This window comes from Panthera tigris, chromosome C1 (genome assembly GCF_018350195.1).
Source record: "Panthera tigris isolate Pti1 chromosome C1, P.tigris_Pti1_mat1.1, whole genome shotgun sequence".
Lineage (NCBI taxonomy): Eukaryota > Metazoa > Chordata > Mammalia > Carnivora > Felidae > Panthera > Panthera tigris.
The window spans coordinates 2,142,471-2,165,815 of record NC_056667.1 but is presented as its reverse complement, the minus strand read 5'-3'; the positions used below and the strand labels follow the sequence as shown (position 1 = coordinate 2,165,815).

Sequence of the window (23,345 nt, the reverse complement as noted above, 5' to 3'; positions counted from 1 at the left end):
AATCACGGGGCCGCTCGTTGCCAGGAAACAAAAGACATCGAAAAATACTTTTTGGCAGTCCGTCAGCGGAGGCGATCCTTGTGTCCCCGGAGCATCTCGCTTGGGAGCCGCAGAGCCCGGAGGAGGACGCACGGACGGGGCGGGTGGGGAAGGCGCTGGCTCCGGGGGCCGACCCTCCCCCGCCCAGATCGCGTCCAGACACGCCAGCCGCTGTCCGGGAGCCGCCGGGTGGACCTCGCCTCTCCCCCTCCCCCGGCACAGCCTGCTGGTCCTGCTTCCCGGGGCGGTTTGTGAAAACGAGGAAGAGGAGACCACGCGAGGCTGCCCGGGGACCCCGCCGCGCCCTCCCGGCCCCTCAGTTGATCTCGCTCTCCGTGAACTCCTCTTTGATGGACTGTTTCCGGGACTTGCAGTCCGGGAGGTCGAAGCCGAAGTCCGCCCACTCGTCGGGCCCCGGGCCCCCGCGGTTGGGGATGGTGATGGTGTGGCGCACGCGGAAGTGCACGGCCTCCATGACCCGCTGCCGCTGCAGCTCCCCGGAGCTGCCCACGGCGATGGCGGCCGCGTTGCTGCTGGAGCGGATCAGCTGCTGGGCGCCGTAGTCGTGGCTCTGCTTCAGGTCCTGCAGGCCCCTCCAGATGGTCATCCGGTACTGGTCCGGGATCTTCAGGGCCCCGAGGTCCTGCAAGAGCCGCCGTTAGGGCCCCGCCCCCGCCCCGCCCCGGAGGCGCCCTTCCGGGACCTGGCGGTGGGACAACGGAGCCTCTGGCGCCGCATTTGCCAGGCCACGGGTGACCGGGGAGCTAAGAAGCGGCGTGCGCGCGCGCGCACGCGCCCCCGTGCAGGGGTGAAGTCATTCCTGGGCTCTGCGACGCCTCCACTGCACGCCCTGGGGGACCGGAGCCGACCATCAAGCCCCTGGGGCCTCCTCGCACCAGCCAGGCAGGCAGGTCACACAGGGACGGGGGTGGGGGGGTGGGGGGGGGGTGGGTTAACATGCACTGAGCTGGGCCAGCAGGGGTCAGTGGGGATGGGGGAGGAGGAGGGCGGCGGTGGACACAGCACACGGTCAGGGCTGAACGAGTGGCCCCAGCCCCTGGGCAAACTGCGTGCGCCCCTCTGGCCTGGGGCCCTGGGTGGAAACAGAACGGCAGGCGGGGAGGGGGGGAGGGGGCGGGGGCTCCCGGGCTGGAGTGTCCCCGGTGGCCTCTGCCTCTCTGGGCTCTTGAGGCCTGCGCGTCCCTTGGCTAATGGTACATTACAGCTCAAGGCGGCCCTAGGCTGCGAGCAGGTGCGGTCTTCTGTGGTTTAGGAGGGGCTCAGTGCTGGCACTGTCCCCCGACCCAGAGGTGAGCCACGGCTGTTTGGTCACGGTGCCCAGGATGCTTGTAGCCTGGCACAATCTGAACCCAGGACGCGCAGGTGTGACTTGTCTTCTTTGGGCCTCAGTTTCTCCCTCTGTAAGTGGCACTGAGGCGTGCCAGCCCCAAGACCCTTCCGGCCTTGACCTTCACAACTCTGGAGAGTTGGAAATAGCCTGTCCCCCAAATCAAAGGCAGCCGGGCCGCTGGGTGCGTGAGAGCAGCTTCGCAGCCAAGTCCAAGTGAGCGGCCCGCTGCCAGGGGCCCCGGGCGGGCGTCCCGTCCAGACACTGCCTGAGCAGCTCAGCTCACCCACGACTCTCTCTCCAGGGCTGACTCCATAGGAAGCCGGACGAGAGGGAGTTGGTTGAGCTCGGTCGTGGGAGCGAGGGTTTTCCAGATTCCACCCCCCACCCCGCGCCTCCCTCCCTCAGCAAGAGCAGGAAAGAGTGGCCCACAAAGCGGAGAACCGCTCTGCCCTGGCACAGGGCCCTGGCCTCTGGGTCCGCGGGCGGGGCTCCTACCTCTATGGTCAGATTCTGCAGGTGGTAAATGTTCTGTAAGCCTTGGGAGGTGAAATACTCGATGCAGTTTGGACACCCCAATCCTGTTAAAAAACTGCAGAGACAACGTGGGAAATAAAGCGGCAGTAACTTCCAAGCCCGCGGCTGCTCTGTCCGGCTGGGAGCCCGGCGCGGGCGAGGTGCTCACCCTGGGGCTCAGCCTCCACGGAACCCTGTGTCTGTGCTTCCCCCGGCACCTGTTGGACTCTCACTCCTGACCTCTCCTCCGCCTGTGTCTGTCCTCGTGGTGGCAGAGTGGATGTGAGGACACACAGGACAGCGGGCAGGGACTGCCCGCAGGGCTGGGGGCCAAGCTGGCCGGCGGCCACGAGGGGCTGAGGTCAGTGGGTTCGAGGCAGGGCCCGGCAGCAGCCCACGTACCTGACCAGGCTGGGGTCGGCGTGGTAGGGGGGTGGGGTGCAGTGGGACCCCGAGACCATGGACTGGGCGCCGTGGCCGCTGTTCATCTCGCCGTTGGCTGGCAGGGCGTGGCTGTGGTTGTTGAGGATCCCGGGGCCTGGGCAAGTGGGACAGTCAGAGCCAGCTGGGCCGGGCCGCCCCCCGCAACGCTCCGCCTGACCGGGACCTCCCTGAGGTGGGCGATGGACACGGGGGGCTGTCCGTGGCTGTGCCCCCCGCCTGTGGACAGGGGCTGCTGGCGGGGGGCTGCCCTCGAGAGCCCTGAGCTGTGCAGAAGTGTCTCGAGCTAGACCCCCTGCCGTGTGCCTCCCCGGCCTGCTCTGTGCCCCCACGGCCCGGGCCACTCACCCACGGGCCCCAGGTTGGGCCCGGCCGCCGAGCTGTGCGGGGGAGGCTGGCCCACCAGCTGGTTGACGGACGGCAGTTTGTTGACACCCCCGTGCGCTTTGCTCATGGGCGAGAGGACGGGCCCGTAGGACGCCGGCTGCGGGTGGCTCCTGCTTAGACAGCAACGGCTCTTGGTGAGAGGCCCAGGCGGCCACATCCCCCTGTGCTCACCTCCACATGATGTCCCGGGCTGCTGGGGGCCTCCCTTCTCGCCCAGCACTCCCACCCACACCTGGGCCACACCCGGCCGCTGGCTGTCCCCCGGGACCCGGCCTGGGGTGGGAGGGAGGGAGAGCCGGCTCCTGCCACCAGAGTCGGCCGTGCTCTGACCTGCCCCCCTCGCCTTCCTGTCAGCGGCCACTTAGGCCCCCCTGCGGGAGAGGTGGAGGGATAGCCCAGATGGCCACTGAGCATGGGAGGCTTCAGGAGGAGGGGGGCACCCGTCCTGGCGGGTGGAAGTGGCCCCATACTTCCCACCAGGTGTTGGCCGGCAGGGGGTGTGGGGTGGGGGCCGGGGCTGGGGGGTAGGGGGTCCTGGGACCCAGTGAGGACCCAGTGGGGTGGGGCGCCTGGGGCTGGGCTCCCCAGCACCCCTTCTTCCCCCTTCCCCAGGAGCAGGTCTGGGACCCAGTGAGGACTCAGTGGGGCAGGGCGCCTGGGGCTGGGGGGGGTAGGGGGCCAGGGGCTGGTGGGGTAGGGGGGCCCTGGGCTGGGGGGTTAGGGGTGTCTCGGGGCTGGGGTGGTAGGGGGGTCCCGGAGTTGGGGGGGTAGGGGGCCCGGGGCTGGTGGGGTAGGGGGGGCCCTGGGCTGGGGGGTTAGGGGGGTCTCGGGGCTGGGGTGGTAGGGGGGTCTCGGGGCTGGGGGGGTAGGGGGTCCTGGGGCTGGAGGGGTAGGGGGCCCGGGGCTGGTGGGGTGGGGGGCTGGGGTGGTAGGGGGGTCCGGAGTTGGGGGGGGTAGGGGGCCCGGGGCTGGTGGGGTAGGGGGGGCCCTGGGCTGGGGGGTTAGGGGGGTCTCGGGGCTGGGGTGGTAGGGGGGTCTCGGGGCTGGGGGGGTAGGGGGTCCTGGGGCTGGAGGGGTAGGGGGCCCGGGGCTGGTGGGGTGGGGGGCTGGGGTGGTAGGGGGGTCCCGGAGTTGGGGGGGTAGGGGGCCCGGGGCTGGTGGGGTAGGGGGGGCCCTGGGCTGGGGGGTTAGGGGTGTCTCGGGGCTGGGGGGTTAGGGGGGTCTCGGGGCTGGGGGGGTAGGGGGGTCCCGGAGCTGGGGGGTAGGGGGTCCTGGGGCTGGAGGGGTGGGGGGCCCGGGGCTGGTGGGGTGGGGGGCTGGGGTGGTAGGGGGGGCCCGGAGTTGGGGGGGTAGGGGGCCCGGGGCTGGTGGGGTAGGGGGGGCCCTGGGCTGGGGGGTTAGGGGTGTCTCGGGGCTGGGGTGGTAGGGGGGTCTCGGGGCTGGTGGGGTAGGGGGTCCTGGGGCTGGAGGGGTGGGGGGCCCGGGGCTGGTGGGGTGGGGGGCTGGGGTGGTAGGGGGGTCCCGGAGTTGGGGGGGTAGGGGGCCCGGGGCTGGTGGGGTAGGGGGGGCCCTGGGCTGGGGGTTAGGGGGGGCCCTGGGCTGGGGGGTTAGGGGGGTCTCGGGGCTGGGGGGTTAGGGGGGTCTCGGGGCTGGGGTGGTAGGTGGGTCCCGGAGTTGGGGGGGTAGGGGGCCCGGGGCTGGTGGGGTAGGGGGGGCCCTGGGCTGGGGGGTTAGGGGGGTCTCGGGGCTGGGGGGGTAGGGGGCCCGGGGCTGGTGGGGTGGGGGGCTGGGGTGGTAGGGGAGTCCCGGAGTTGGGGGGGTAGGGGGCCCGGGGCTGGTGGGGTAGGGGGGGCCCTGGGCTGGGGGGTTAGGGGGGTCTCGGGGCTGGGGGGGGTAGCGGGGTCCCGGAGTTGGGGGGGTAGGGGGCCCGGGGCTGGTGGGGTAGGGGGGGCCCTGGGCTGGGGGTTAGGGGGGGCCCTGGGCTGGGGGGTTAGGGGTGTCTCGGGGCTGGGGTGGTAGGGGGGTCCCGGAGTTGGGGGGGTAGGGGGCCCGGGGCTGGTGGGGTAGGGGGGGCCCTGGGCTGGGGGGTTAGGGGCGTCTCGGGGCTGGGGGGTTAGGGGGGTCTCGGGCCTGGGGGGGTAGGGGGTCCTGGGGCTGGAGGGGTAGGGGGCCCGGGGCTGGTGGGGTGGGGGGCTGGGGTGGTAGGGGGGTCCCGGAGTTGGGGGGGTTGGGGGCCCGGGGCTGGTGGGGTGGGGGGGCACTGGGCTGGGGGGTTAGGGGTGTCTCGGGGCTGGGGTGGTAGGGGGGTCCCAGAGTTGGGGGAGTAGGGGGCCCGGGGCTGGTGGGGTAGGGGGGGCCCTGGGCTGGGGGGTTAGGGGGGTCTCGGGGCTGGGGGGGTAGGGGGGTCCCGGAGCTGGGGGGTAGGGGGTCCTGGGGCTGGAGGGGTGGGGGGCCCGGGGCTGGTGGGGTGGGGGGGCTGGGGTGGTAGGGGGGCCCGGAGTTGGGGGGGTAGGGGGCCCAGGGCTGGTGGGGTAGGGGGGGCCCTGGGCTGGGGGGTTAGGGGTGTCTCGGGGCTGGGGTGGTAGGGGGGTCTCGGGGCTGGTGGGGTAGGGGGTCCTGGGGCTGGAGGGGTGGGGGGCCCGGGGCTGGTGGGGTGGGGGGCTGGGGTGGTAGGGGGGGTCCCGGAGTTGGGGGGGTAGGGGGCCGGGGCTGGGGCCCGGGGCTGGTGGGGTAGGAGGGGCCCTGGGCTGGGGGTTAGGGGGGTCTCGGGGCTGGGGGGGTAGGGGGGTCCCGGAGTTGGGGGAGTAGGGGGCCCTGGGCTGGGGGGTTAGGGGGGTCTCGGGGCTGGGGGGGTAGGGGGGTCTCCGGGCTGGGGGGGTAGGGGGGTCCCAGAGTTGGGGGAGTAGGGGGCCCTGGGCTGGGGGTTAGGGGGGTCTCGGGGCTGGGGTGGTAGGGGGGTCTCGGGGCTGGGGGGGTAGGGGGGGTCCCGGAGCTGGGGGGGTAGGGGGCCCTGGGCTGGGGGGTTAGGGGGGTCTCGGGGCTGGGGGGGTAGGGGGGTCTCGGGGCTGGGGGGGTAGGGGGGTCCTGGAGTTGGGGGGGTAAGGGGCCCGGGGCTGGTGGGGTAGGGGGGCCCTGGGCTGGGGGGTTAGGGGTGTCTCGGGGCTGGGGTGGTAGGGGGGTCTCGGGGCTGGGGGGGTAGGGGGGTCCCGGAGCTGGGGGGGTAGGGGGCTCTGGGCTGGGGGGTTAGGGGGGTCTCGGGGCTGGGGGATTAGGGGGGTCTCGGGACTGGGGGGGTAGGGGGGTCCCGGAGTTGGGGGAGTAGGGGGCCCTGGGCTGGGGGGTTAGGGGGGTCTCGGGGCTGGGGTGGTAGGGGGGTCTCGGGGCTGGGGGGGGTAGGGGGGTCCCGGAGCTGGGGGGGTAGGAGGCCCTGGGCTGGGGGGTTATGGGGGTCTCGGGGCTGGGGGGGTAGGGGGGTCCCGGAGTTGGGGGGGTAGGGGGCCCGGGGCTGGTGGGGTAGGGGGGGCCCTGGGCTGGGGGTTAGGGGGGTCTCGGGGCTGGGGGGGTAGGGGCGTCCCGGAGTTGGGGGGGTAGGGGGCCCGGGGCTGGTGGGGTAGGGGGGGGCCCTGGGCTGGGGGTTAGGGGGGTCTCGGGGCTGGGGGGTAGGGGGGTCTCGGGGCTGGGGGGGGTAGGGGGGTCCCGGAGTTGGGGGAGTAGGGGGCCCGGGGCCGGGGGGTGGGGGGCCCGGGGCCTGGGGGCGTAGGGGGCCCGGGGCTCGGGGCGCCGCACTCACGGCCTCTGAAGCTGCTGCTGCTGCTGCTGCCGGTAGGCGTCCACCAGCTGCTGTGGCACCAGTTCCATCAGCTCCAGGCTCTCCTTGACCTTCATCAGGATCTCAAAGTTCTCTCGGCCCCGCACCTGAGCACACACCGGGGGACCCTCTGCACAGGTGCTCGTGCAGCGAGGCGCCCCTTCTTCCGCAGGGCTCCCCGGAACCCCTTCTCCCCCCTTCCCCAGGAGCAGGTCCGGGACCCAGTGAGCGCCCACCATTCCTCCCCTCCCCGGGCTCTGCACCCCCAACAGACGTGGGGCCTCGATCGTTCTTGGAGAACTTGAAGATGCGACGGGTTGGTGGCCTGTGGCGTCCTCCCCGGCCGCCCCAGCCTGGGCGTCACAGACGGAGGACACTCACGTGCATGTAGTACACATCCTCGTCCCCGTGTCTCCTCTTCTTCACGTTGGTGCCCAGGGCGGGGACGGCCGGGGGGCTCTGTTTGAAGGCTGCAAGGGGAGGCAGGGGAGGCAGGCCACTTGCAGATCAAGCCATAGGACCCCTGACACCCAGTGTGCAGCGTGGATGGGCCCAGAGACCAGTAGCCCATTCAAGAGGGGCAAACCCAAGGCGGGGCCCACGCTGGATGGGGCCGGAGCCCCGGCAGCCCGTGGGTCACGCCCATCGAGGCACGTTCGGCCCTGAAGTCCCAGGCGGCCCCCACGCCCCAGCCCAGGCCACTCACCGCGCTTGCTGCCAGCCCCGTTCTTGGCCGCAGTCTCGCTCAGGGCCTGCTGCTCGCGGTAGTGGTCCTCGTCAGCCTTGCGGTCTCGGCCGGGACAGGCGCAGATGCGGCCCTCGAAGGACCTGCGGCCCAGCACCTGTCCGCTGGCGGGGCGGGCACGGCCAGAACCGTGAGCCTCGGGGGCCTGCGCCACCCACCTCGGCCCCCACGGCGGGGTCTTGAGGAGCCAGGGGACCAAGGCGGAGCACCCAGCCACTCTGAGACACCAGGTCCCCTGCGTCCTCCCAAATCCCAGGCCCTGCTCCAGCAGCCCTCGCAGCCAGGGGGAGCCCTCCCTCTGAAACTCACCTCCAGCGCCAGCACCATTCCTCACCCTGCCCCTCTGCAGGCCGAGCCCCCAGCAAAAACCGCCCAGGTCCCCGTCCACCCCTCCCCCCCCCCACGAGCCCAGCAGACTCACTCCCGGGTCTCCAGGGTGATGATGATGAGGATGGGCCTCCGGTTCATGCCCCCCACACAACTGCTGTTGCACATGAAGTTGTACAGGATGGTGGTAAATTCTGTCCCCACCTACACACGGGAGAGGGGAGGAAGCAGTGCTATCAGCATGCAGGCCCCACCCGCCGAGGCGGGTGCTTCTGGGCCAGGCCCGACTCTAGGTGGGCCTGGGGGAGAGGCAGGCCCCTGCGCTGTGGTCCTCTGGCATCCACCCATCTGCCTACCCATGCGCCCATCCATCCACCTCCATCCATCCACCTTCTGTGCACCCACCCATCCATCCAACCATTCACTTGCACGCACTGACCCACCTCCATCCATCCATCCACCCATCCTTCCTTCCATCCATCCTTCTATCATCCATCCATCCATCCTTTTATTCATCCATCCACCCTTCCTTCCTTCCTTCCTTCCAAGCACGCATCCAGTTACCCCTATCCATCCATCCACCCATCCTTCTATCTCCATGCATTTACCTTCTGTGCACCCACTCACCCATCCAGCCATTCACCTGCATACACTGACCCACCTCCATCCATCATTCCTTCCTTCCTTCTTTCCATGCATCCTTCCTTCCTTTCTCCCATCCATCCATCCTTCCTTCCTTCTGTCCATCCATCCATCCATCCACCCATACTTCCTTCCTTCCATCCACTCATCCAGTCAAACCTATCTATCCATCCATCCACCTCCATCCATCTACCTTCTGTCCACACGCCCATCCATCCAACCATTCACTTGCACGCACTGACCCACCTCCATCCATCCATCCATCCATCCATCCACCCATATTTCCTTCCATCCATCCATCTTTCTATCCATCCACCCTTCCTTCCTTCCAACCACTCATCCAGTTACACCTATCTATCCATCCATCCACCCATTCTTCCACCTCCATCTTTCCTTCCTTCCTTCCTTCCAACCACTCATCCACTTATACCTCTCATCTACCCACCCAGTCATGCACTACACTGAGTGCCATGCTCTGTGCTGGCTCTCGGAGGCCCAAAGTCCTGTGGTCTGGTTGCCCCAACCACGTCTCCTAACACAGATTGGAGGTCAAGCCCTGGAGGCTGGGTGTGAGCGGGCATGTGCACAGGTCTCTGTGGGCACAAAGGTGTGTTCTGCGTGCTGCAGGCTCTCGTGGGCAGAAAGGTGAATGGCACTGCTCTGGCAGAGAGAGGGACCAGAGCCATCTGAGTGGACCCCCATCTCCAGCACATGTGTCCATTTCCCAGGGAGTCTGTGGACAGCTGCACAAGGAATCCAGGGCTCTCGACTCCTGGGCATCCCAGGACCACAAAATGGGCAGGTGTCATGGTCTCCCTGGGTCAGGATATAAAACTCAGTCACTGGCTTAGGCAAACCTGGCCTTTCACCAAACTGCTGGCACACAGAAGCCACCAGGGGACAGGAGAGCCCTGATTTCCTGGCAGGTGACGTAGGGCAAGGGAGGGAGGGAGTGCAGGGTGGTCACACCCCTTCCTGGGGGCTGGGGGTTTAAGGGGCCAGGTGCAGGGCTGGGGCCTGGGGGTCCGGGGAACTGATCACAGTTTGGGGGGTCTAGGGGTCAGAGCCAGGTAGAGGAAAGGTGGGGCTCGCTGTGCCCCCTCACCCGTGGAAGCATGGCCCACGGGCCCAACTGGGGCCCACCCCCAACCCACCGTCACTGCTCAGCCCCCCACCCCCACCTGGCTCCACCCCCAGCTTCTCTGGCTGGGCCCTCACAGCAGCCCCAGAACCTTCTGCTGCCTTCAGGTCACAGCAGAGCCCCGCCCACAGCTCTCCACCCCGCCCACCGGCCACCTCTGGCCTCTACCCTCATCTCCAGGCCTCTCCCCTGTAGCCAGAGAGGCCGAGGGGGGTCCCACCTAGACCTGCACAGAAGTGACCAGAAATGAGTGCCAGGCGTCAGGGGCTGGGGGTGGGGGCAGGAGGTGAAGAAGTTGCTCCACAGCAAGACTTAACCCGGAGGCGCTGGGGACAGTGGGTTGGCCATCTGAAGTGACATGAGTGCTCCGTGACCGGACCCTCACCCTCGTGGCTAACTGCAGGGGCCCCCACCTACCTGCGGGGGCTCGTAGGGAACCATGACGCTCTGCCTGCCTGTGACAGGGTCGTCCACGTACTGTGAGAGATTGTTGCCCTCCACGCGGATGAGGTGGCTGGCCGGAGCAGACTGTCCTGCCGGGAGGGGATACCGCTTCAGGGGGTTGCTCGGCTGGGGCCCGGTCACCCCTGTGCCAGACACATCGCAGCAGACTGGGGACCGCAAAGGCCAGCCCCACCAGCCTCCCAGGTGGGGCTCGGGCCGCCGGCCCTGATGCCCTCAGGGTGCCTGGCCCAGCATCGCTGCTGACCACTGTCCCCTGGGCACCTGCACCCCAGGCCCCAGGTACAGCTGGGAGGAAAAGGGGCTGGGGAGGGGACGTGCCGGGTCCACGCTGTCAGCCCCTGCTGTCTCCAAGCATGGACGCCCGAGGCGAGCCCTCCCTCCCGGGGTGCCCTGGCTGCTGGGCACGGGGCCGGGGCCTCACCTTCATTGAAGTCTCGTCCGAGCTCATGGTTGGGGCAGCGCTTCACCACCTCAGTCACATGCTCTGCCTTCTTGTAGACGGGCATGGCCCGGATGACGGTGCCCGGGGGCGGCGGGGTGGACACCTTGATCTGGATGGGGCACGTCTTGGCGATTTGGCAGTAAAGCTTCTTCAGCAGCGGGGAGTACTGGTGGGGATCGGGGGGCAGGGTTGAGGCCCCGGCTCGGCACCCTCGCTCAGCTGCACCCCACCCCCAGCCAGGAGTCTCGCCCCTCCCCGCATCCCCTCGCCCACTCGGCAGCACCGGCTGCTTTGGGCACAGGGAGAGCAGACGGCTTTCATCCCGCCATCGCTGGCTGGAGAGGTTAGCACCATTACGTCCATCTCACGGGTGAGGCCAGGAAAGGCCGGGGAAGGGGGAAGCTGATGGAGAGCGGGGGCTGGGAGCCAGGGGTGCCCTGTCAAGCCCGGCTCCTCCCCACCCACCCCCCCAGCGCTGTCAACCGTAGGCCCCCAGGGCCCAGCAAGAGCGCTTGCAAAGCCTACCCTTTAAAAATAGGAAGTTTTATAGTGTTTTTCAGATATGTTTCTCAATCGAGTGAAGAAGAATGTGAAACATTGAGTCCGAGGGGTTGAGCTCTGCAGCGTGGCATGGGCCACGGGGACCTCAAAGCCCTAGTACCTGCAGCCCAGGGACCCTGTCCTAGGGAGGGTCGATGATACCCTTCCTGACCCTGGCAGGGGCCTCTGGGGGCAGTGGCCGGGGGACCAGGTCGCCCACCCAAGGACCCTCGCATGAGTTCACAGGAGACCTGCTGGTGACCACGGGGGTAGCCACTAGCTTCCAAGCTGACTGGCTTCTGGGCAGACCCGTCTGGGGCTCCTCATGCCTCCTTCCCCCAGGGACAGTGTTCCTGGTCTCAGGTTCCTGGCCCCACCCCACAATCTCCCTGCCCCCCCACAAATCCCCGGTGACCTGGAGTCACCCCAGACACAAAGTCCGGAGAGTGCCCCATCACACCCCACCATGGTGGGGTCAGAGAAACCGTACTGTACCAGGAGACACTGCTTCAGACAGGCGCCCAGCTGGGGTCCGGCCACCACTGTGGCAGGTGTACCACAGGGGACTGGCGACCACAGGCTGGGGCCCACGGTTCCCAGCGGGAAGTGTACCCACCGTGCTACGGTCAGGGCCGTTGAGGCCGGACACATGGACGACAGAGCCAGAGAAGGGGCAGGTCACAGCCCGCTTCTGCCAAGGAAGCTGGGGGCCCCGACACCCTCACACTGCAAAGGTAAGGCCCCACTGGCCTCCAGAGCCCCCCCTCTGGCCACCAAGGCACACAATGGACCCTCAGCTACTCTAAGTGTACAAAAAGCAAGGGGTGGGAAACACAGGGAGATGGAACTTACGCAGAGCCCCAGAGCAGGGGGTCCCCGGTGCCCTCACAGCCTTTGGCCCCACAGTGTGAGCCATCCCTCCCCTGATGAGCTGACCGGGGCTCCCTCCTGGAAACACCCATCCCTGGGGTGGAGTTCAAGGCATTGTCGGGGTGTTGGACCTTGTTCAGCTTTCGCTTGGCGCTGAATTCAGTACCCGCCCCTCACACCCCCATCACAGAAGGAAACTGGATGCCGTGGGCTTCACCGCCCCTTCCCACTCGCCAGGCTCCCTGGAGCCAGGTGCAGCCTGCCACCCCATACCTGGGACCCCCACTTCTGGCGAGAAGCAGAGTCCCCAGACCTGCTTACAGTGCAGGAAAGAATGATCACACACAGCCCTGGGGAGGGGGGGGGTTGCTGAGGCCCTTCTGGGAAGAGCAGAAAACAGGGCTCAGGGAGTGAGGGCAGCCTGCTTGTTGTGGGGCTCAGTCCTGCTTCCCAGGGGGTGACTGCTGACCTCCGACGTCCTCATCAGTACAAATGCTGCCCCTTCACTCCCCGAAGCACCAGTTTGGGGGATAAGCTGGGTGCCCCTGCCAGGACAGCAGCAACCTGCCCGGCCCAAAGCAGACACCGGGTGCCCATTCGGCACCCGCTCTCTTGTCGACCCACAGTGAGGCTTCAGAACAGGTCCCCGGCTCTCAGACAAGTGTGCAGGTGGTTTCAGGCAGGGAACTTCCAGGCAAGCATCCTGGAGGCCCTAGGAGAGGCTCAGCAGGAGAGCCGTCACCCAGGGGGTTTTCCTGATGGAGGAGGCCCCCCGGGAACTGTGAGCCCCGGCTGGCCTGCAGGGACCCGAACAGAACCAATGATAGGGGCAACCGGGGTCCAGAGGGCCATCCCTGCAGCAGTGTTTGTGGGGTGCCTATCGTTTGCCAGGCTCCAGAGTCACGAAAGAAAATGGGCTCTGAGGCCCCTTCAACCTTCAGAAGAATCTGGACTTACTGGAGGCTCCCGCCTGAAAGCGTCAAGAGGAGAATGGCCCCCGGGTCCTGGTGCTTGTCAGCGGGATGCTATACTCCACTGGACAGACCTCTCCCAGGCTGGGCAGGCGGCCCGCTGGCTGACCACACTTAACACCCTTGAGCCGTCCGGCCATGGCCTAGTGTGCAGTGTCACTTCCAGGCCGGATGGCTCCCCGCCCCTCTGCGAGCAGGCCCTCCAGTCCCCTCTCTGGGGCGACTACCCAGCGGCTCCCATCAGTCAGTCCTCCGACCTCGTGATCCATCCACGGCCTGAGATGGGGTCTGTTGGCCCCCCAAGGGCCAGGTGCCTTGGCTCATCAGCCAGCAGGGAGGGAGCAGGACTTCAGGTGCAGCCCCGCAGGCCTGTCCTGACAGTGGGGCGGGGCTTCAAGGCCCCTGACCGGCAGAGACTTTGTGAGCCTTCCTCTGCAGGCCCTGTGGCCGGAGGGGTGGGGGCGCCCCTTCGGTGTCCGTATCTGGGCGTCGGACCGAGGCCCCGAGGTCCGGGGGAAACGCAGGGGCGAGTGGCCGGCAGGCGGGGATGGGGGCGCCCGGGGGTGCTCTCCGTGTCAGGGGGCCGCAGGAGGTCCCAGGAAAACGCAGGGACACGTGGCCGGCGCCGGGTGGAGGAAGGGCGGGGACGGAGGGGCGCGCGGAGGACGCCCCGCCCTGGGGAGGAGCCGCGGGGAGCTGTCCGTGGTACCCGCGCCGGACCAGGCTGGGCTGGGAGCGCGGAGCCGCCTAGGGTGGGCGAAGAGAGAGGGCCCCCGCTTCCTCCCTCTGCGTCCCTGGCAGGGCGACCCCCAGCCTTGGGCCTGGTCCCACTCCCCACAGGGGTGTCCCTAGTCTAGTGGCACCCCAAGATGATTGATAATATGGCCGTGGGCACATACACCGGCCACCCCACCCCTGCGGGGATTGAAGCCACAAATGTCTAGCCCGGTCCTGGTAGAACAGCGAACGGCCGGCTGGAGGGATGCCTTGAGGCTTCCCTACACTTGGTAGCATGTTGCAGGGGCACAGCTGCTGGGCTACAGGGGCGGGAGGGGGGCCTGGAGGGGGGAGGCGTGGGGTGGCCAAACCCAGGGTGGGGTCAGGGTGGAGTAGCCTGTGTCTAAGAAGGCGTGAGCCCCCACCCCCCAGCCAGCAGCTCCTGGGACTCAGGCATGGGCAGGTGGGGAGGAAGACTCCTGGGTCCTGCCTGGTCCACAGAGAAGGTCACGTGAAGACGCCTCCTCTCCCTCCCTCTTGCCTCTCCTTCCCTAGAACCGCTAGATGGATGTGTTTCAACAGATTCTGAGCTGATAAAATCTTATTTATCTTCGGCTGTTGACACAGAGCCGTCCAGACTTGCCTGCCCCGAGATGCATGTATCCCTTCGTGTTTGCAGGAAACGGTTTGCCCAAATGCTGGTGTCTGCCCATCCCTGCCCTCCCCCACCGGACCCTCCCCCCATTAGAGTCCTCGACGGGCCCTGTCTGGCTGGGAGCCCGGGGCCTGGCAGGGCTGGCGCGGGGGTGGCAGGCGAGAGGGTGGCGGGTGGCAGGCGAGGCTCCGTGGCTGTTAATTTCCTCGCACCCGCTCCCCAGCAGCTGGGTGCCCGGCATGGGCAGGTTTGGACAGGAGGAGAGTGGAGAGGTGATAATAGGTTGTCTGTCATTTTCCAGGGACGTGTAGCATCTTGCAAACCGCAAATACCGTTAACCAGCTTGGGCGAATCTGTTACAACAGATTCTGGAAGACGGGGCCTTGAGGGGGGGCTTTTATTTTTTTAAATGATTTTTTTTTATAGCCCACTTTTATCTGCTTCCCGCGCGCGTGTGTGTGTGTGTGTGTGTGTGTGCGTGCATGTGTGTTCAGAGCCACATTTCTCTCCTCTCTCAGGTTATGGACCCCTTTGAGGACCTACCCAAGGCCACAGACTCCCTTCCTCCCTAGAGAAACTCCCACAAGAACACTTACCAAGAAGCTGTGTGGGTTCATAGGGTGACCCCCAAGACCCACAGGGGGCCTAGGTCAACAGCCCCCATTGACAGCCCTCCTGGGTAAGGAGGGGCCCCTGAGTGACACAAGCCACATTGCCACACCCCCTCCTGGTGGCCTCCCCTACTCCACGGAGAGCTGCTGGGACATGGAGTGGGCTCTGACATGTCAGGGAGGTCTGGGCAGGATAACAGGGAGGGTGCCAGTCTGTAACCATCACCCCAGCCCATTTCAGAGCACCCACGGACAGAAAGCGGTGAGGGTCCCTGCACAAGGAAACCCACAGCCAACGCCCCACCTTGGCCACAGGCCTGCTGGCTGGAGGCTCCTGGGAGCTCCTGGACGCCGGTAGGCTGCAACCGTGCCTGATAAAGAAGCCTGCCGAGAATCCTCAAGAGCTCCTGGCTAGGGGAGGACACACACACATCTGCTGACACCCTGCACAGGCTGGTCAGGGGCTCCCTCGCCGGGAGCCCAGAGAAGGATAAACGGGAGGCAAAAGTGGGCTTTGCGGGTGCCGAGTGACGCTGACCACTATCCAGGGGCATCCCCAGAGGCTGTGGGCCAGAGGCTGCCTACCTGTGAGAGGTGGGCCTGGGGCTGGCAGCGACACCCCTCAGGAGCCTGCCCCCCCACATCCTAGAGCCTGTTCCCAATCAAGGGAGCAGGAGCCCCTGGGACCCTCACGACCTGGAAGGACCATGCCTTGGGAAGTGGCAAGCATCCCCCTCAGGCACTCCCAGGCCACAGGGACTTGGGCCTACTCCACCCTCCTCCCACACATGGCTGCAAGCCGGGAAGGATGTCTCTGGTGGCTTCTGTCCTGGGCTAACATCAGGGGTAGGAGCACTGAGACCCCTGGGTCCCCTTTGTCTCCACCAGGCTAGCCCTGGGTCCAGGAAGACTGCCACTCAAAGAAGCATGCAGGGGGACAGAGCAAGGACACAGGTGCCAGGCACAACATGCTTCTTCCTCTGGCCTGGGGTCAGGGCAAGGGGGCCAATGGGCGGGGATTTGCCCTTGGCCTCAGATACCCAGGCCCTGCCATCTGGCCTCCCCTGGACCCTCAGGAGGGGGCCTTGAGGATGGAGAGGGTAAGCAGGATGTGTCTTTGGGGACCCAGCTGGGCTTGCGGGGAGCCCCAGCCTTCCCACCAGGAGCCACCCTCCTGGCCAAGAGCACAAATGGTGGCCACGTCTGAAGCACCAGGATCTGCCTCAGCCAGGCTCAAACATAGTTCCTCTGCCTGTGAACTTGGTTTCTGACTTTGCCAGCTGGAGAGCCCAAGCCTGTCTGTCCTGGCCTCCCAGAGAAGGCAGACACCCCGCTGGCTGGCCCCATGGGGAAAACACTCTGGTAAGAATGCAGCAAGGCATGGCTGTGAGCCAGACCAGAGAACTACCCGTGTGGGGACAGAATGAGGAGGCTGGCCACCAGCCCGGCTCTGCTCACCACAGAGGGTCCCCTCAACTGCCAGGGGAAAGATCCCCTATGACCCTTAACGCCCACCTTCCCCTTCTGAGCTGCTTGGCCTTGTCAATGTAGCGCTCATAGGGTCAGCCCGCCTGGGCAGGGTGTGGGGGCCAGCAGGCACCTTCTGCTCAGAGGATGGTCCTGGGATCCTCTGACTGCAGGCACCCCATTCTGGACATGACTGCCAGTCTGGTGGGTGCAGGCACAGGTGGGCCAGCTCCTGCCCCCAGGGCCCAGAAGCTTCCAGATGGCCTGGGACTGGGGCCGGCCCAGCTGCAGGTGGCTTGGGAGCGGGGAGGTTGGCCCGGCCGTGGCCACAGTGGGGACGGGTATTCAGGATGGCCTCGATGGCCCTGTGTCGGCTCCAGCTGGGGGCCCTGGGCACGGGCTCTCCTGCCTCTGACCTTCCTGCCATGGAAGCTACAGGTCAGTCTCCAGTTCAGGACCTCAGTTAAAGACCTGCCCTCTGGCCAGGCAGTGGTGAGCATGGTTTTTTCACTCTTAAGAAACTGCACCCTCTGCCAGCAGGACAGGAGCCCACAGCTTCTCCAGTGAGCTCGGGGATGCCCCGGACACGTGGGGATGGGCATTTTCCAGCTTTTAAGGCAATGGTTGGCTGGAATTGAAGATAAATACCCGGCGAAGCCCCGGGGGAAAAGGAGAGTTTGGGACCCTGAACATCTGACTGCCCTGCAGAGGGCAGTGGCTCCTAGTGCCAGGTGGTGAGCATGTGGCTCCCCCTCGTCTCATCCTCCCCAAGGCCCCGGAGGAGCCAGCTGGCTCCTCACATAGGAGGACGAGGAGGAGAGGGGAGGGGTTGCCTCGCCCCGGGGCCGTGGTGGACGAGGCAGGTCTGTAATCCCAGGGGGACCCTGGGCGTTAGGCCACCGCGGGATCCCCCAGCAACCCCTGAGCTTCCACTTTACTGAAGCTTGGAGCGCTAGTCACTTGTGCGAGGCGGTGCTCCTGCCCTAAAACGAGCCCGAGCGTAGCAGCCCTGTGGCCCTGTCCAGCCCGGGGGCCTCACACTTCACCCCAGCTCTGCCGCCCTCGGGTTTCTGCCCCCTCCTCTTCCTGGGGCCGCCTGGACAAATACACGGATCACCCCTGCAAGGCGGGGGGGGGGAGCGGGGGGGAGGCGTGGCCAGGGGACTTCTGGGGCCTGGGGTCCATGAACTCGAGCCCCGCTTCCAAAATCCTGACACGGATTTCCCCTGCAACTGACCACTGAAAAGCTTCACTGGTCGCTCAGCAGAGACCCTTGCCCAGAGTCCACAGGACGGGGGCAGGAGCCTCAGGACCGCGTGGCCTCCTCAGCCCCGGTTCCAGGAGGAGCTGTCCCCCCTATAACGGCAGCTACCGATGCTGGCTGGGCAGCCAGGGCCTGGGAGATGCCCAGGGAGAGGCGAGGAGGGGCTGTTCCCAGGCCCCGCTCCCGACTCCCCGGGCCCCGGGCCCCAGCCCCGGCCCCACTCGGCCTCCAAGGCCAAGTTCTGCGACCTCCAAGCCCAGGGGCCCCAGCGGCTGCAGAGGGTGGTGAGAGAAGCGATCCCCAGCTCAGGCCACAGGCTAGGGCGCCGACACCAGCCAGGGCCAGCCTGCAGGAAGCGGGTCTCCGCCCCAGGAGCTTTGCACAATGCAGGCAATCGCTTCAACTTCCCCTGTTCGCTCCTCATTCTGTCTCCACAGACACTGAGAGCTCTTCCCTCGGCCTTAAATACGTGTAACTGCTTCTGGTGCCAGTAAAAGGTATTAATTCCACTTATGCATTCCATAAACTTTTAGGATAACGCAATTGATACTGTGATCATGTCGGGACACATCCACTATTATTTTCCTGCTCGCAAACCTCCGAGGGGCTGGAAAGTTTTCTCCCGAATCCATTAGTGTTGACTCAGCCACATTCTGCCAGGAACCCCGTGGAGAACCTCTGTGTCTCCCGCCTGCCTTCCACAGGAGCCTCCGCGGCCAGGAGGGTGGCGCTCACGCTGCGTGAGCTGGCTGGCCCCCAAGACGGACAGACTGACGCTCGTGTGTGGGGCGGCTGGAGGTCATTCAGGGGGCTGTGTCCAGGCCCCCCCGGGGACTAGCTGAGCCGTCACGCCACGTGCACCCTCACCATCACGCCTCACGCTACCCAGCTGGGCCGGGGCTCCGACCGTCCCAAGCCTCTTGCCTGGCCTCGGACCCCCCTCCCAAACCTACCAAACCCCAAGGACAGCCCTCTTCCCTGGCGAGGCCCAGCCTAGGAGCCGGGGGAGACTGAGCTGGGCTGGACGGCATCCAGATGCCCCTCTCATCGGCTGCTCCTCCAGGCTCCTGGGACCAGCCGTCCGTGTCACCGCCAATCCCTGGGGGGGCTGCGGGGTGAGAGTGGCCGTCAGGGCCCAGAGGCCAGGCTGGAGGGTGCCGGGGAGGGCTTGGGACAGCGACAAAGGCACAATCAGTGCCATCGCCGGCCGGGCTCCACTGTCCACCGGTCCAAAGAGCATCAGCGCCCCCGGGTGCCAGCCCTCACTCGCCGCCCTGACCTTTTCAATGTAGGTCTCTCCTTGACGCCCCCAGATCCCCGAGGAGCGCCGACACGGGACAGGCCCTCACCAGGACGGCTCAACAGCAGCGGTTTGTGGGGCGCTCTCCGGGCTCCAGGCCCCGTTAGAAGTGGTCCCAGGAGGCAGCTCATTTGTCCTGTCACGACCCCACCCTCAGACCCAGGCCCAGAGAAGTGCAGCAGACCCGAGACCTGGACCCTGCCAGCCAAACTCTCCCACCTCGTCCCGTCCCTGGCCCCCAGTTTATAATCTTGGAGGCTGAACACACATCCCTTGTCTGCTCAGTTATGCTTGACCCGCCGGTCCTGGCCTGTGGGCGGGAGGGGTTGTCAGAACCCTGGGTCGGGACCAGAAGAGGCTGCACGTGTGCACATGTGTTTGTGTATGCCTGTGCACGTCTGCGTGTGCCTGTCTTCACGCGTGTGCAAGGTGTTTCCGTATGTGCATCCGCGTGTGGCACGCACGCCTGTGAGCTGAGGGCTCCCCTCGGTGCCCAAGGAGCATGGATGTGAGATGTGGGGGTGCTCGCAGGGGGCCTCGGCCAGGCACAGGCCAAAGACCCCATTAACAGCTGCGGTCCCTTGGGGACTTGGTGAGGGTGTTTTTTTCCGAGCGGGGACAGGAGTGAAGGCAACAGTCAATTTGGAATTGTACTTGAGAAAAATATGAATTATCTATCAGTTACCAGGCATCCGGCACGGCGGGAGCCACGCACCGCGCGGTGCGGAGCCCAGACAGCGCGCCCGGGAAGCAAGTCCGGGCAGCGCCCGCGCAGCCAGACCCCCAGAGCTGCGAGCAGGCGGGCGGCCGGGCAGTCCCCGTCCTGCACCGTGATCCCGGGCAGGGAAAGGAGCCTACGGGGGGTCTTCTCCCAGAGAGCCAAGGTGCCAAAAATCTCATTATCAACGTCTGTCCCACCTCCACCCCCTGCACTGACGAGGTCTGGCGCGGGGGGGGGGGGGGGGGACCCGTGTGCTCCAACAACAACACCTCCTTCTCAGAGCAGCCACGCAAAAGCAGAGGGCCCAGGCAGGGAGGTGGGGATCGGGGCTCGGGCACGCGGGGCAGGGTTGGTCGGGGCTTGTGGGCAGAGCCGCTGGGCAAAGGTAAGCCCTCCCCTGCCCTCTGGTGTGGCTGGCCGGGGCAGGCCACCCCATGGGGCCAGTTAGGAGCAGACAACTGTGACCCAGCCATGGGCTTTCCACCCTTAATGTCACTCCCCTGCCAGGGGAGGTGGGGACAGAGGCCCTAGGTGGGGGGTGGGGAGGGGGGGACAGCCAGCCGAGGCACAGCTTCTGTCCCTTGCTGAGGACCAGCTCAGACCATCCAAGGCACTCCAAGTCCCCCAGGACACTGCAGAGACCCCTCCTGCCTCCTCAAACAGTGGGGAGGAAGACAGCCGGGACCCCCCTCCAGTGCTTGCCAAAATTCCTAGGGGTCCAGCAGCTCAGGCTTGGGTGACAGCATTGGTGCAGGAGGCTGGGACCCTCCCCTGAGAAGCTGGAGGAAGGGCTCGGGGAACAGTATGAACATGGAGTAGGAGTGGTAGTGAGTCTCCTGTCACCAGAGGTGTGCCAGTGTGGGGATGCCTCAGGAGCCTCCTGACCTGGCTTACAGTCACCCAGTCAAACCTCAAATCGGGGTGGGAGGACCAGGACCCCGCAGGCAGTAAGAGAACCCTCTAGCACTTGCAGCCTCAGAACCTCACCCAGGAGGACCAGCCCTATGGCACCCCATCCCCAGCTCTGCCGCTAAGGTGACACACTGCTCCTACTGTGCCAGCCCGAGCTGCGTGGGCAACAGCCCTTTAAGCCTTACCACCAGCGACAAGGGACACTGCAGGAAAAAGTCGCAAATGAGGAAAACTGGGCGCCCACGGGGTGGGAGCCCCAGACCAGAGATGGGTCAGCAGCTGGGGTGTCAGGGGAAGCTGTGACTTGGATGCCAGACCCAGACTGGCCCCTGCAGAGCCTGACCAGCTCCCTGTGGTTCCACCCCACCCCCACCCACAGAAGCGTGGGAAACAGCCCAGCAGGGCAGTGGGGATCGTGGGACCCCTCCCCCCCCTTAAAGCAGCAGAGCCCCCGGGTCACCCGCTTGGTGCTCCTGAAGGGACACAGCCACCCTGCCTGGAGACTTCCCTGTTCCAGGGTCCTGTTTCCACGGACTGGGGGAGACCATGGAGCTGCTGTCCCCTGCAGGAGGTGACGCTGTCCCGTGGCCAGGACCCCCTAGATGTGTCCGGGGTAGGTACTGGGCAAGGCTCACTGTCCTTGTCCTGTGGGGGGGGGGGGTGGCAGGTGACCTGCCAATGCCCTGCGTGCCCTACCCTCAGAGGAAAGCCTGTGGTCCGTCCTGGGGATCTCCGGGTCTCTGCTGCGTTCCTGCCCCCGTGGGCATGTCTGGCAGCCCCTTCCCCTCGCAGCCGCAGCAGCGCGGTTCAGCGATTAGGACCGTAACCCCAGTGACCCCACGACCGGGAAGCCGGCCACGGGGTTCCCAGCTGGCCCTTACTAACGGCGTAACTCCGAGCGAGCTATTTTCCCTCCGGTGCCTCCTTCCTTGGCTGTAAAATGGGACGATAACAGATTCTATCTCGCGCGTTGCTGGGTGGTTTCTAGAGTAAACTCGAAGCACCAGTGGGTGTGCGGGATGCCATCCGAGCTGGCAACGTCCCCACCAGGGGCCAGAATGCCCCCAAGCACGGCGCCAGAGACCCAAGTCCGCACAGCTGCCGACCCAGCCCTGACGTCCCGGCCTCACACCCACGCTCACAGACAACAACCCAGAGACTGTGCGGGCACAGCCCAAGCCCGCCAACCGCCGGACTCCGGACCTCCCCGCCGCCCCGCACCACCCGCAGGAAGTGGCCTCTGCAGACCCCGGTGGGGGGGGGGTGCCGATCCACGCGCCTCCTGATCACCCAGGACAGGACGCAAACCCCACCGGGCTGCGGGGATGCCGGCGGGTCCCCCTGAGGATGGTCTGCCCTTCTGGGGCCCCGCGGAGGCTGGCCGCTCTGGCCGTGTCCGTCCGAGGGGTGGGCACGCCCAGACTGCCCAGCCCCAGACCCGCCTCCTGCCCGACGCTCCTCCCGGAGGCGGCCGGGAACCCCGCGCGCGGACACCCGGCGGGCCGCCCGGGGCGATCACCCCTCCCCGGCCCACACCCCGCAGGCGCCCCTGGCAGCGGACGCACAACTCACCGTCCAGGTGGCCGACTTGGCCGTGCTCGACTGCTGGAAAGTAACGTCGAAGTGGTGGGGGCCGGGGTAGTCGGCGTTGGAGGGGATGGCCGGTGCGGGCGACATGGTGTCGAAGGTGGAGCTGGGCTGCGCGTAGGGCGAGTGGGTGGGCACGCTGGCGGCGTGCTCCGGGGTGTAGGGGCTGGCCGAGGCCGCTCGGCTGCTCATCTGGTCCATGGTGCTGTTCAGCAGATTGAACTGGGGCTAACGTGGGAAGGGGGAGGGAGGGGGACACACAGTCAGGCTGGAGAGTGGAAACGCGCGGCCAGAGGTGTCCTGTTACAGGAGACTTAAAGGGCCAGCAGCTCAGTCATCCCAAATATTTCCCCGTCCCCCCCCCCCCCACCCGACAGGTCACTGCTTGTGTTGGGATAAACTGACATATTCACCTCGCCTCCCCCCTCCATCGGCTCCGGGTGCCAGGGTTTCCGGGGCTCCACCAAGCACACCTGGAGGGAGCTGCTGGTGGGGGTGGCTCCCCGCCCGGCCCTCCGGACCCTCTCACAGGCCAGCAGACTCAGCGGCACTCTCCAGGGGGCGGTATCCAGCCGGACACCCTCGCCTCCCACCCTGTGTTCCAGCCAGAAGCGGGGAGACCCCAGGCCCAGAGAGCCCAACTGTGGGAGAGGCGGGCCCGGCAGAGGGTGGCCCCAGCGTGTGGGGCCCATAGTCCCCTCCTACTGGTCCACATCCTAACCCTAACCCGGGAGCCCAGCCCCTCCCCACCCCACCCCCACACAGGAGGAACAGGGACTCTAAGCTGTACTGTGTGTGTGCACCCCCAGCTCACCCCCTTGGGGTCCCGGGACCCCGAGATGGGCCAGCCCCTGCCTGGGGCTTGAGGAGGCCCCAGCAAGGGGACCAGCCCAATCTAGGGCAGATCAGACTCCTCCTGGAGGGCCGGCAAGGAAGACGCCTTTCCCAATCTGGAGGCTTCGAGCGGCAGGTGGGCTGACAGAGCAAAGAGCAGCTGATATTGGCCAGAAGGGCTCCTACCTGCAAACCTGTGAGCTGCTTTCTGTGCCAGGATGGCGGTGAGGTTTACTGTAATCCTCTCTAGGGGCCCGAGGTGGACACTGCCATTATCGCGTTTCACAGACCGGGACACTGAGGCACGTAGAGGGAGTGACCGGCCTGGGGTGAGGCAGTGGCCCCGAGAGCCCCGGACACGGGTGGGGATGGTGGGAACTGTGGGCAGAGGGCCTGGGGTCCCCCTGGGGGGCAGGGACAGACCAGCAGCAAGCGTGGGGTGGGGGGCTTGCCCTGCAGCCCCCGCCTCACCAGCCTGCCTTCTCCAAATTGCAAAGCACAGGGGTGCATCCCCCAGGGTGACCGGCTGTTCAGCCCCTCTCTGCCTCCTCCATCAGGAGAGAGGTGTGCATAACCCAGAGCCCCTCCAGCTCAG

General features: G+C 66.7%; 1 protein-coding gene across 4 annotated transcripts in view; it reads right to left on the bottom strand.

The window, feature by feature from the left end:
- Positions 1–275: 275 nt before the first annotated feature.
- The window catches only part of TP73 (tumor protein p73), a 62,286-nt gene continuing 39,216 nt past the window's right edge, over positions 276–23,345 (bottom strand). For all 4 annotated transcript variants that reach the window (XM_042996212.1, XM_042996213.1, XM_042996210.1 and 1 more), the window contains 11 exons: positions 21,902–22,144; positions 10,281–10,467; positions 9,812–9,927; positions 7,706–7,815; positions 7,246–7,388; positions 6,921–7,009; positions 6,522–6,646; positions 2,693–2,841; positions 2,306–2,441; positions 1,886–1,979; positions 276–682 (listed from right to left, as the gene is read on the bottom strand). In XM_042996212.1, coding sequence (XP_042852146.1) covers positions 356–682; positions 1,886–1,979; positions 2,306–2,441; positions 2,693–2,841; positions 6,522–6,646; positions 6,921–7,009; positions 7,246–7,388; positions 7,706–7,815; positions 9,812–9,927; positions 10,281–10,467; positions 21,902–22,144 — 1,719 coding nt within the window. In that variant the 3' untranslated portion in view covers positions 276–355. The remainder of the gene's footprint in view (positions 683–1,885; positions 1,980–2,305; positions 2,442–2,692; positions 2,842–6,521; positions 6,647–6,920; positions 7,010–7,245; positions 7,389–7,705; positions 7,816–9,811; positions 9,928–10,280; positions 10,468–21,901; positions 22,145–23,345) is intronic.